Source organism: Grus americana, chromosome 4 (assembly GCF_028858705.1).
Source record: "Grus americana isolate bGruAme1 chromosome 4, bGruAme1.mat, whole genome shotgun sequence".
Classification (NCBI taxonomy): Eukaryota; Metazoa; Chordata; class Aves; order Gruiformes; family Gruidae; genus Grus; species Grus americana.
This window is the reverse complement of record NC_072855.1, coordinates 64490957-64502378: the sequence shown is the minus strand read 5'-3', so window position 1 is coordinate 64502378 and position 11422 is coordinate 64490957. Positions and strand designations below refer to the sequence as shown.

The 11422-nt window shown below is 44.5% G+C and overlaps 1 protein-coding gene across 1 annotated transcript; it reads right to left on the bottom strand.

The window, feature by feature from the left end:
* Positions 1-168: 168 nt before the first annotated feature.
* Positions 169-4822, bottom strand: SPP1 (secreted phosphoprotein 1). The gene is made up of 7 exons (XM_054824601.1): positions 4589-4822; positions 3272-3338; positions 3117-3167; positions 2097-2201; positions 1901-1945; positions 1386-1640; positions 169-926 (listed from the first exon to the last, which is right to left on the bottom strand). Exons 2-7 carry the CDS (start codon positions 3323-3325, stop codon positions 519-521), a joined length of 918 nt encoding a protein of 305 aa, XP_054680576.1. The 5' UTR covers positions 3326-3338; positions 4589-4822; the 3' UTR covers positions 169-518.
* Positions 4823-11422: the final 6600 nt, after the last annotated feature.

The following is an 11422-nucleotide window of genomic DNA, read 5'->3' as shown; positions in this document are numbered from 1 at the left end:
CCGCGGTAAGAACAGAAGGCAGCCCTGCGGAGGGGCTTTAGCCACTTAATAAATTGTGGAGGAACAGCTATTTCACATAATTTTAAGAAGGAGCGGTATTAAAGCTCCTCACACAGCCAGAAAGCTCTCCCCTGCCCCAACCCAGCAAACAGTAATGCAGCCCACAGGTACAAGGTTTTGTGTTTTTTATTTAAATCCAGTTACAACAAAATACAGGCTGGCAGCACAGAGAGCACCATGCCACAGAGGTAACGCTCACTCTGCGCGTCTGACAGCGTTCATCTCGCTTCCCCGCGCCTCTGCCAACTGCATCCCATGAGGCCGGCGCAACGTGACGTGCAGTGCGGAGCGCTGGCACTGCTGGCGGCCGAGGGGAGGCCACTAGGTAAAGAAGCTGCCCCAAACCCAAAAAGTCACCACACGCTCTACATTTACAAACAGTTACCTGAAATGAAGCTACTCCCCCCTCCCCTTAGGTAGGAATTGAAAAAGAAGGGAAGCATTACATTTGTCTCCCTTTAAAGGGTGACTTCATTATTTTCAATGCTGTGATGATCTTGAGCATCCTCTGCACTCTCCAACGTTTGATTGCTGTTATCATTGGGGATCTCAGCTGAAACACGGTCCTGGCTCTCCCTGCTTTCCATGCTCTGGTGGCTGTCCCCTATGACACCAGCCTCGCTATCACCTCTTTCCACCTCATGGCTATCAAATTTCTGCTGGCTGTTGTTTTCCATGCTCCGGTCACGCTGCTTGCTGTCCAGCTCGCTGCTGTCCAGCCCACGGCTCTTGTCAGCCCATTCCCCACTAATGGCGTGCTTCCCCAGGGAGCGGTGGGCAGCAGGATCCTCCTGGGAGAACCCCGCTTGCTGGCTGTCTGCATCCAGGGTGCTCTCATCCTCCTCGGTGGTATCATACACAATGAGCTGTGTTACAAAGCAAAACAAGAAAGAGCCATTGTCACTCCTGAGGAACTGATCTGTCAACAGGTGCTGCCGTACTGTGCCATACACTGCATAGACTGTGTGATACATCTCTGCCTGGAGACACTGTGGTGTTTTATGGAGTTACATGAACGTTTCACATTACGAGAAACTCAGGTTTGATCTTGGCCTCAGATTTCATGTCTGCAAGTACGTCATGATAGTGCAAATTGCAGTACTGCATTGCTTGCAGCAGCAGGCTATGCTCCTGCCTCAACGCATCGACAGCCATCAATACCCCCTAATTTGGGGTATCCAGAGAAAGGAAATACATTCCTTCACTTATGTCTCACTTTCCCCTCACCAATCCTTTTCAAAACTGACTCCCATAAAATAACATGTCAATTTCAAGTTTACTACCCTTTTCCAAAAACCTTGGTACCACTGCTCAGTGCTATTTACCTTTTTTGCAGCTTTGCTGAGTTTGCTAGACTTCACCATTGTGGCTTTTGCCCTCACCCTGTAGGCCACGCTGTCGCCTCTGCCGGAATTGTCTCCCCGGGTGAAAGGGAATGGAGGGAAGGGTACAGTTACTGGGATGTCTGTGGGAAAACTTGTGACAACCTCATCAGATTCATCTGTGTCATTGGAATCATTATCATTGTCATCATCATCATCCACATCTTCATGGCTCTTGCTTGACACATCAGGAAAGCGCTGGAAAACATGTATTATGCATCAGACAAATGAACATATATGTGGGATGCGCAGACTGTCCTGCTCACCCAGGGCTTATGCACTGTTGAGGAGTTATGTGCATGAATTGCTCTGAATTCACCTCACCCTGCCTGAAGCTATGTTTTATTTAGGGAGAGATGTTACCACAAGAACCACATTTGATTGAGGAAAATGAGTGCCGCTACACACTGTCTGCCCTGCAGCACTCAGCTTGACATTTTACAATTCAAAATACTTACCGGTTGTACTGGGACATCCACGCTTTCTTCTGAAGAGTAAAGAGTCTGAAAACAACATAAAACTCACTATTAGCACACAAAGGCACACAGAGTAGAGCTGATCAGCACGTTGACTATTCTTTAAGCACTTAATCCTGACTTGCAAAACTTGACATTGAAAGATGCTCTGCTTTCTCTTCCAGTTAGTTGCCCGTACCTGCTGAGGTGACACCAGGTCATTCTGTGGGTGCTGCAGACTCTCCCAAGACTGAGAGTTCACGTGATGGTGGTGATATCTGTGTGAGTGATGGCCCCTGGGGTCCTTCAGGAGAAAAAAAAAAAAAAAAAAAAAAAAAGGGGAGGTTTAATTCACAAAGGAGCATACAGGAGCAGGCAAAGCTGCCTGCATCACAACCTCTGGTTTCAGGCAGATGTGGCATCTGCAATACACACTCCTTTTGTACAGGATGTGTCTTCAACAATTCATTGTAGTAGGAAGAGGACTCAGAACAAGCCGTGATCCCACATGAACATTATACCCAAACAAAATAATAGAGATGTGCCTCTCCCACTGGCAGAGCCTGAGGAATTTCAGATCAGTTTCTTCAGCTCAGATTTATTCAGTGAAATTTGGAGTTATATCTAATGACTGTTGTTTCTGCTAATTCTCAGGTCCTTTTCCCAAGAATGATTTATCTCTCACATCATGAAGAGTCTAAACTAAATGCAGTAGCTGATTCTCAGAGCAAAGAATTGATTTTACATGGGTAGCAGCTGGCAATGGAGTATAAAACAAACAGCTAGTTACAAGACTAATACAGTTCACTCACACAACTCAAAAAAATCGTGGGAATTGGATTAAAATGCTCTTCCAACACAAAATATTGGCATCTGATCCACACTAATGAATATGGGTTATAGTAGTTGTGCCACACTACAGTCCTCTTTTTAACTGACAGCTTACACATTTTACATGAAGAAAAAACGGTTTCCAGTGCTGGTCCAGAGATACAACTATCAAACTATACAACTAGGATGCCTAACATGGCAAAAGTCTACTGAGGTCAGTGTCTCTCTGCTTTGGCTACCTGAGAAACTGGCTCATAACAGCCAGGTGAGGACACGTTCTGCAAGCAGCTACAATCATAAAACAAGTATCAGATAATGTGTATTAGAGGGGAAAAAAATCCAAAAGGATTCATTAAAAAAAATGAATAGAAAGACAAAAGGAGCTTACATATTTTTCTTCGGAGCTGGCAGAAATGGCGTGCTGCTTGGATTTACTCACCTTGAAAGGACATAAGAGAAAAAGCATTTGTCAGTATTAATTTTTTGCTAACTTGCAAAGAAAATGTGCAAGCGATTGCTGATATGCATTTGTGGTTTACTCACTGGCCATGCAGCAGCGATGCTGATAAGGCAGAAACACAGAACTGCCACCTTCATTGTGATGTTTTACCTAGAAAATATTTTGGAATAGTGAGTCAGCACGGTAAAATACCACAAAAATGCCATAGGCTTTTTCTTTCTCCTGGTGTACTTCACTGTGCCGAGACCAGCTCCCCGCTAAGGATTCAACCTGCCCATGCCAATCTTTTTCCTCTGTCCTCCATCACCACTCCACAACCAGCTGGTTTTGCAATGACTTAGCAACTCAAAAGCTGCAAGAATTTTAAAACCAGGTACTGAGAAGTGCTGGGCAGTCGTGAGTAGCCACACTGAGAAGTCAAGGAGACTCCTTCTGTCATCTACTGACTTGCACTGGCAAAGGAAAAACTTCGTGAAAAACAACGTGCTATAAAGATCAGCTTTGGTTTATCTTAGTTTAACATCATTTTGTCAGAAGAGACAGAACAAGACAAACTCAGCTTGGAATCCCTTTTCAGTTATTTTAAAACTAGCTTTCAGGGTTATTAACTGGAGTCGCTGTGAGTAAGCTCAGTTTATATGAACATAAACTGCTTTTATCGATAGACTTTTATTTCCCCCTCCAGAAGTTTGAACATAATAACCTGTGTTTCCAAGCAAGAGATGAAGTGAAATATTTGCTCACATTGCAGTTTTAGCAATTTAATGAGTGATTCCTGCTGAAATTAGGAGAGTGCTGAGCTAGAGTAAATTTTGGTGCCAACAGACCAATTCCCAGGATAAGGAATGTCCCTGAGAAATTAAACTGATTTACTGATGAACAAGACACATTGAAAACTCTGGTAAATCATAACAGGAAAGAAAGGCTACTAAGGGCACCTTTAAAATATATTAGTAAGGCTGGCCCTGAGACAGGATGCTGTTAGAGGTATTGCAATTTCAAGAGTTACACAGGGAAGGATGCGTGTCCCATCCATTCAGTAGTGTGCAGCACAAACTGCAAGCCTGCCAGGAGAAACAGGGACACTGCCAGGCAGTGGTTACATGAGGGAGGAAGCTTTCTGTGTTTGAGTACCAGCTCTGAGTTTCCAGCACTTGATTCAGTGGGCAGCGTTTTCAGTAACCCCCTCCCAACATCTATCAGCACACGGGTTTAAAATTGGGATTATGTATAATACCTTGCATCGCTAAAGCAACCTTGCTCCTATAAAAGCACACCTTTTCCCACAGAGAAACATCAGACATCCAATGAAGCAGTTTTCAAAGATCTCCTGTCCAATGCTTCCTTGACTAAAGCTGCAGACAGAATGGCACAGGTCAGGTAAAAAAGGAAAAAATTACCTTTTCTGGTGCTGGAGGAGTCAGCTGTGACAAGAGCACTCTTAGTGATCCCAGCAGCAGCTCCCGCCAGTTGGCTCCCAGCAGGTCTGGCTTTCTCCCCTTGTCCCCTGACTGCCTGACATCTCTGATCTGGGGAATTTAAACCCTGTCCCAGGCACAGCCACCAATCCCCGTGTGGCGGAAAAAGATGAGGTCATGAGGCTCCTGGCCACCATCCTGCCCACGTTCTCCTACACTTCCTCTTTGGCTTTGTGGCTTTTGAAGCAAACAAAAGCTACTCTATGGTTAAAACATTACTTATGGGCAAGATCATTAACCAGCAGGTCTGTCGAATGCACAGCATTTGGTATCGTGTAGGAGGACTTCAGGGCACATCTGTCCTCCTTTTGTAAAAAGGCAGAGCCCAGTTTCCCAGAAACCTTTCATGCCCTGTTCTGTAGGGGGTAGGAATACGTAATGTGTGCAGAAAGAGATATGAACATAAAACTTCCCAAAAAGGTGTTAATGCTTCCACAAAGTTGCAGATTTGCTCTCCAGGGTATACATGTTGCAATGGGAATCGCAAAGATGGGGCAAAATATGGCCTTTTGCCTTTTTGGTCTGACCTGGGTCAAAAAAAAATGTGCGTTAATAGGCATTCTGCGTTCAGAAACTTGTTTGTAAAGGTATACAAGAGCCACTGATAGTCTAATTAAAAAGGGCTTGCGCACCATTATCAGAAATTCTCACTCTTTTTCTATTCATTTGTGCCCTTTCTGGGTCCTTTCTAGTTTTATTCACTCTCTCACTTAGTTCAGTTGAGTCACCTGCTGCAGCTGTCTGCTGCACCAAACCTGCTCCAGAACCCTGTTCAGGGACCAGATGCTAGATATTTTTCAAGCTAGAAAAAGGAAGAAAAGAAAAAAAAAAAGCAGGTATAGCTCCAGTATGAGGAGTGCCATGACTAGCATTGGGAAGCAAGGGATATCAGGGGATGAAATTCCATGTCTGCTACAGAGCGGTGCATTGGCCCTGCTGATGGGCAACAGATCTATTCTGGCAGCGCCCTGCTTGAACGGCCATAGCTTTGGATAGATTCTGCCTCATCTGTGATGTGCTCTAAGACTTTTGGACCCTTTTCCATTCGGTGTTTCTTTAAAATGACAATGAGGTGTCATTCAAACACAGGAAAACATTCCAAACGGCCCTTTCAGAAGGCAGAATCTTTATAACTGTTTCAAAGCAGTTATCTTTCTCCTTATTTCTGATACTTAGCTAGTGTTTGATATGTCCTTAGTCAAGCAGCAACAATAGACATCTTGTTGTCCCAGTCCATGTTACCAATTATCCTGTGCTTACTAACACTTCTGTGGCATGTTTAGAAACACCATGAGAAACATATCCAAGTTAGCTCAGCAACTGCCCATCACATCATCACACAGACCTATGTAATTATATTTTTGAGCTGAGAGCAGCAACAGCTAGAAGCAACTTAGTCTGCTTAATGAAGTATTCTAATATCCTAGGAGGAGAATTGGATAAAAAGATAGTATATAATTAATAGTTCTGCATATTCATAAACACAGGTATGCGTCCACCTGAATGAGGACTATCCTAGCTTTTATTTTTGGAACTACGTGACCATCATTATTTATTAACGCGGGAAAGACTTTTCAAGCAAAAAAGCCTTCAGTAACTAGGATTTCAGCAGCATGATCTTCTGCAGATTTACATAGCTTATATCATCTTCCATCATATCTGCAGCTCAGTGCTTCTGGAAACCGGTTTACTGAAGCCCTTGAATGCAGATGCAGGACTTGAGCTGTAAGTGGGTGCTATTTAGAAGTTTCAGCTTGAGCGGTATGTAGTAGCTGATACACTCAGATTATAATACATCACTATTACTTAGTAACTAGGACTGCTTCAAAAGGCCAATGTTGTTGACCCTGGGGAACCCCAAACCAGGCCCTTTGGTAAGCTGAGTACCTTTGATCCCAAACACTGATACAAATGAACAATGCATCTTGCAGTTCCCCTGTCTGGAAAGAAAAAACTACTTCCATCTGACAGAGAGAGAAACTGAGACAGAGAGAAACTCGGTGGCTCACACCACCGAATGAGGGACTGGGTATGCTGGGTCCTGCTCTCCTGTCCACATACACTGGATCAAATTTTAAGCCTGCAAAAACCCTCTTTTTCTACCAACTATTCATCAAGAGACACGAAACTGAAACACAACATTATACTGAAAAATCCCCTAGAGCTGTTGTCTGGCCAAAACAGGAACCTTCCAGCACCTGCAATCTGCATAATGGCATATTACTGTCTATCAGACTTTCAGGAAAATACATATTATGTCAGGACTTGTAAACAACCCGCTTCGATTCACCGAATTCAGCAGCAGTTATCAGTCATGCTGACGGAGAGGCCCGGAGGCATTAGGAGCACAGTCTTCCTGCAGTTTGCTCAAGACCTTCCTGTGCAGGTCAGTTATCACTGTGGCTTTTCAAGGCAAATGTTTTGCAAGTACCTGGAACATTTGTCTCCCAGCAGAGACGGCTATGTGACCCTCAGGGAATTGTTTCTGGCAAACAGCTGCCAGTGTGCTAGGAGATGGCAGCATTTCTGAGTACCGTGTTCAAAGCTATATGGTCGATTTTGTAAGCAGGAACAACAGTGATGTTTTGCAGTAATCCAGAACTAGGACGTGAAGTGACAGTTATTACTAAATGGCTTCATTTTATGCAAGATCAGCCAGTACGGAGCTGTTGTAAATTTAGCATGTCTCATGCTCGTCATTATGTGGTTATTCATCCTGCAAATCATTTCATCTAGCTGAGAAATCCTTTGCCTTGGTAGGAGGTAGTGCTTCACGTCCTCTCGGAGATAAGGAACAAGCAGGGCAGAAAGGGGGGAACTTTCACCATTTTCACTTCCCACGTTAAAATGCCTAATTCTGGAGAGAGCACTTGGCTGGCAGTGGCACAGCAGAAGCAACTTGTTCGAATTTGTACAAGTAGGAGGGTACATGATTTCAGCTTTCAAGAGCTGTCAGGGGCTGTGCAGATCATGACTCTGACAAGCTATAATTTGTTGCATGTAGGTGACATTTTCTACTTGGCTATCCTGTCAAACAAAGCTTTTGACCACAATTTCTTCCATCTTGTGCTGCATTAAGAACATGTGGTTAGGCTGCCATTTCGTGCCATCGAGAAGCACTATCAGTGTCTCCCTGTGCAACCTCCAACACATACCTAAGATCCTGAGCTGAGACACCAGTGCTATGCCCAGCAATATCTCTGGCCGGCATGGGAAATCGCCTGCAGTGACCTGTAATGCCCAGTCTTTCAGAACAGATGGCTTTTGTTTAGATTTGTTCACCAAAAAACAAGTCTTGGGGGAGACCAGAGCAGCATCTTCTAGGTGGCAAAGACTAAGAGTGGGAGAGAGTAGTTTCTTCAGCAGCATTAAGAATGCTATCAAGCAAAAGCCTCAAGAAACCCCAGCTTGGCAGTGTTCTTAGAAATGACTGTTTTGCAACTAGAACGTCCCAAAGAAAAGCAAACTTAGTAAACAGTGGTTTCTGTGAAAAACAGATGAAACCCAAAACTTCCTTGCATTGCTACCATAAAATACTCCTGAAAGGTACCTTGGAAACTCAACATGTCAGCCAATATAATATATCCCCAAAAGCCCGTAAATTTTCCCAATTAAAGCTTCAAAAGAGGGGAACAGCTTACATTCGGCAGTTGGTAGGCTTCAACAAACCTTCTGCCGCTTTAATAGACTACACAGACCACCACAGCGTTTGTGTTCACGCCTAGGTGAGTACTTGGTATGCAGAAGGGATACGGGTGTCAGATCTGTGCAATAAAGATGTTACAACAGAGGTTTGCTCCTTGCAGGTGTGAGCAGGGCACCCCGATAACGCATGCTGTGCAGCACAGCTGTGTATCTTTTGCTTTGCACCACTTCGAGCATTTCCAAAACAGAGCAGCAAACAAGCAGCAGCAAGTTTCTCCCGAACAAAACCTCTTGTGGAGCAACAGGGCAGTTCAGAACAATGTGGGGTCCATGACTTTCTAGTCTCCCTACCACTTCTGATGTGCAATGCAGCTCAGACAACTAGTTGGCAAGGTGAGCTCTAGTTAGCCCTCATTCAGGCAATAAAGGGGGTTTTGGTATCTTACTTTCCCAGAGTCGGCCCTAGCTGTTCCTGGGGAATGGGGTTGCAGAACTAGGCACAACACCAACCTAGAGCTGCAGTAGGTGATTAATCAGGACAGAAGAGAGACTTTCTGGGAAACAACCCTACCATAAGCAGCCAGCATATTAGAAAGTGCTAGTGTTTGACAGCACAGTCTTTTGGTCCGTCCTTATCTCCCTCTGCGTAAAGAGAGCCCACTCGCTTGTCTCCTCTGAATTCTAAGACTAATTGCTACCTGTTCACATTTTCAAATGCCTTTTTAGGAACAGCTTTGGAAACTGAAAAAAAAAAATAATTTGAGAAAATGCCATACAACTGTGGCCCACAAATCCTGGACGCTGAACAGCCTCAGTCAGATCCCAGCTTTCACAGAGCCGAGTGGCTGCTCTTACTACAGCATAAATACAATCCAGCTGTCTGTAGCTTCCTAAAATGGAGCCCTACTGATGTTTCCTCCCTTGACTTTTACAGCCAGCTAGAAAAAACAAATTTTCCAGATCTTTTTCTCCTGTTGAGATTCCTATATTTTAATACTGAAGTCCATGGAGCAGCAGTAGCAGGAATTAAACCAGCACAGAAACATGTTATTTTCAGGTTATCATAGTTACCTGTGTGAGGAGGAAAACACCAGATATTCCGGTGTTGGTTTTGTGGCTGTGTTTCAGTACTGAATTGACAGAAGAATTGCATTTGTTTCCATTGGAAAATTTAATAAACACAATAATAGTCTGAACTACTATTTGAAACAAAAGCAACCAGTGAAAGTATAGATGGTGTACATCATGTTTTCATGACTGTGCCATTTTGCAATGTATGTAACCCTCAAAAAACAATTGCTGGAGAACAGGAGGATGAGACTTTCAGCATCTCAACAGGAGCTGAGCTCAATCTGCTCTCTTAAGATGCTGGCTCTGAAGCGTGAACACTGCTGCAGAGATAATGCTCCAGGATGAAGGAAAGCATGCAAGGTATGTGCGCTTAAATCCTCTATATGCTCACAAGAAAGTAACCATCAGTTTGGCAGCTCAGGGCTCACAGTCTGAGTTTCACAGACGATTGCTTTTTGGACAAGCATTGCAAAAACTCTGTGACAAGTTGTTTCCCTCTCTCTCCCCCCTGCTATCTCAGTTCCCTGTTTCCTATCCTACTGCAAAATTTTCTCCTCCCAGTGAGAAAGGACACTAATGGAAACATCTGAATATGCAGAATGGTTATGGAAAGAACAGCATCTTCTTGCTCTGCATTGTGAAACTGTTGGAAAGTCACAAGATGCCTGTTCCACCTAGTGCAGGACTTTTGGCAGGGCACCACAGGAACAATTCTGCACACCCAGCACCCCTCCGCTTGCATCTTCACTAAGCTCTGCTGGCAAAGCATGAAGAGCCACCCCCCTCGCTGCAAGAAACAGAACAGATTACAGCACAGCATGACAGAGAAGAGGTGGACAGGGGAGATGATGGGCCAATTCCTCCTCCGCACACTGCTTCTGTGCACAACTGAGATGAGCACTCCAACCATATACTGCACGACGGAGGGAGAGTCCTAACTGTGTTCTGGTAAATCTTATTGCACAGCAGCCTTGATTTTGCATTCCACATATACCATGTTGAGCTCACCTCATGTTTCTACACACGACCACACAAGGCTCACAGCATAAGGAGCAGAGGGTCCAAAAAAGGTTGCTACCAATCCCAGAGACAAACCTTTTAGCACACTTTCTGAATGCCTCCTGGAAAGCACCAGAGCAAAACAGATAATTTGGAGAGGTGCCCGGCATTACGCAATGCAGGATTGCAGCCTGCATATCTGTGGTTATCTGTACACAAGGCGTCTTGTCTACAGCCTGCCCTGACTTTTCTATCTCCAGAAGGTCTGGGGAAGGTGAAGCGTGTGCTGTACAAGCAGTGCAGAACTGCTAGAACGGGTTGTGACCCTGTCAGTAAACCTGACCTCAGACTCAGGCTGGGCTACGCACCAGAAACCCTTCAGATTTCACGTGGCTTCAGGTTTTGTTGTGAGGAGTTTTCTAAACTCTCAGTCTAGGGCTGCTGTGGTCTGAGGTGGAACAGATGCAAAACTGAGTCAGTTTGAAAGCAAACATCTCCCAGGCACTGTGCACCAGGGTGTGGAGCCCCTGCCAGTGGAGTGGGAGGAAAAACCCATCTGTGGGCCTGATGAAGATAAATTAGCAAGTTAGGGACTGGATCTGGGGAGGAAGTTGTTTGGCCAAGAAGCTGATTTGATTTTGTGGGGGAACCAAAAAACCAGCAGGCTAGGGTCAAGACCTCTGCCATCCCAACTGAGTCATCGAGAGATTCCCCACAGCTTGCTCAAGCTCCAAGGTGATGAGGCTGTTTTCCCTCAAAGCCCATCCAAGCAGAAGCTTTGTAGGAACCAGGCTTCACAGCAGCAATGGATCATTTTGGTTCTGGCTTGGAAAATCAGGATATCTGCATGTCAGGATACTTCATCTTAATTAGCATTGGGGTAGCCACCTCTTGTACAACAATCAGTGTACAACAATCAATGTGCCAACAGAGATCATCACTCAGACCCAGCAATTTCTCGTGTTTTGCATATTAAAATTGTATTAATTCTTTCAATTTTTAAAAATTGGGGTTTTTTTTTTTTGGATGGAACGGGAAGTA

Coding starts and splice junctions, on each gene's coding strand:
- SPP1 (XM_054824601.1), bottom strand. CDS start 3,325: ATGAAGGTGGCAGTTCTGTGTTTCTGCCTTATCAGCATCGCTGCTGCA. Junction 1,641..1,900: donor TGGATGTCCCAGTACAACCG/GTAAGTATTTTG, acceptor CATGTTTTCCAG/CGCTTTCCTGATGTGTCAAG. Junction 927..1,385: donor TCAGCAAAGCTGCAAAAAAG/GTAAATAGCACT, acceptor TTTGTAACACAG/CTCATTGTGTATGATACCAC.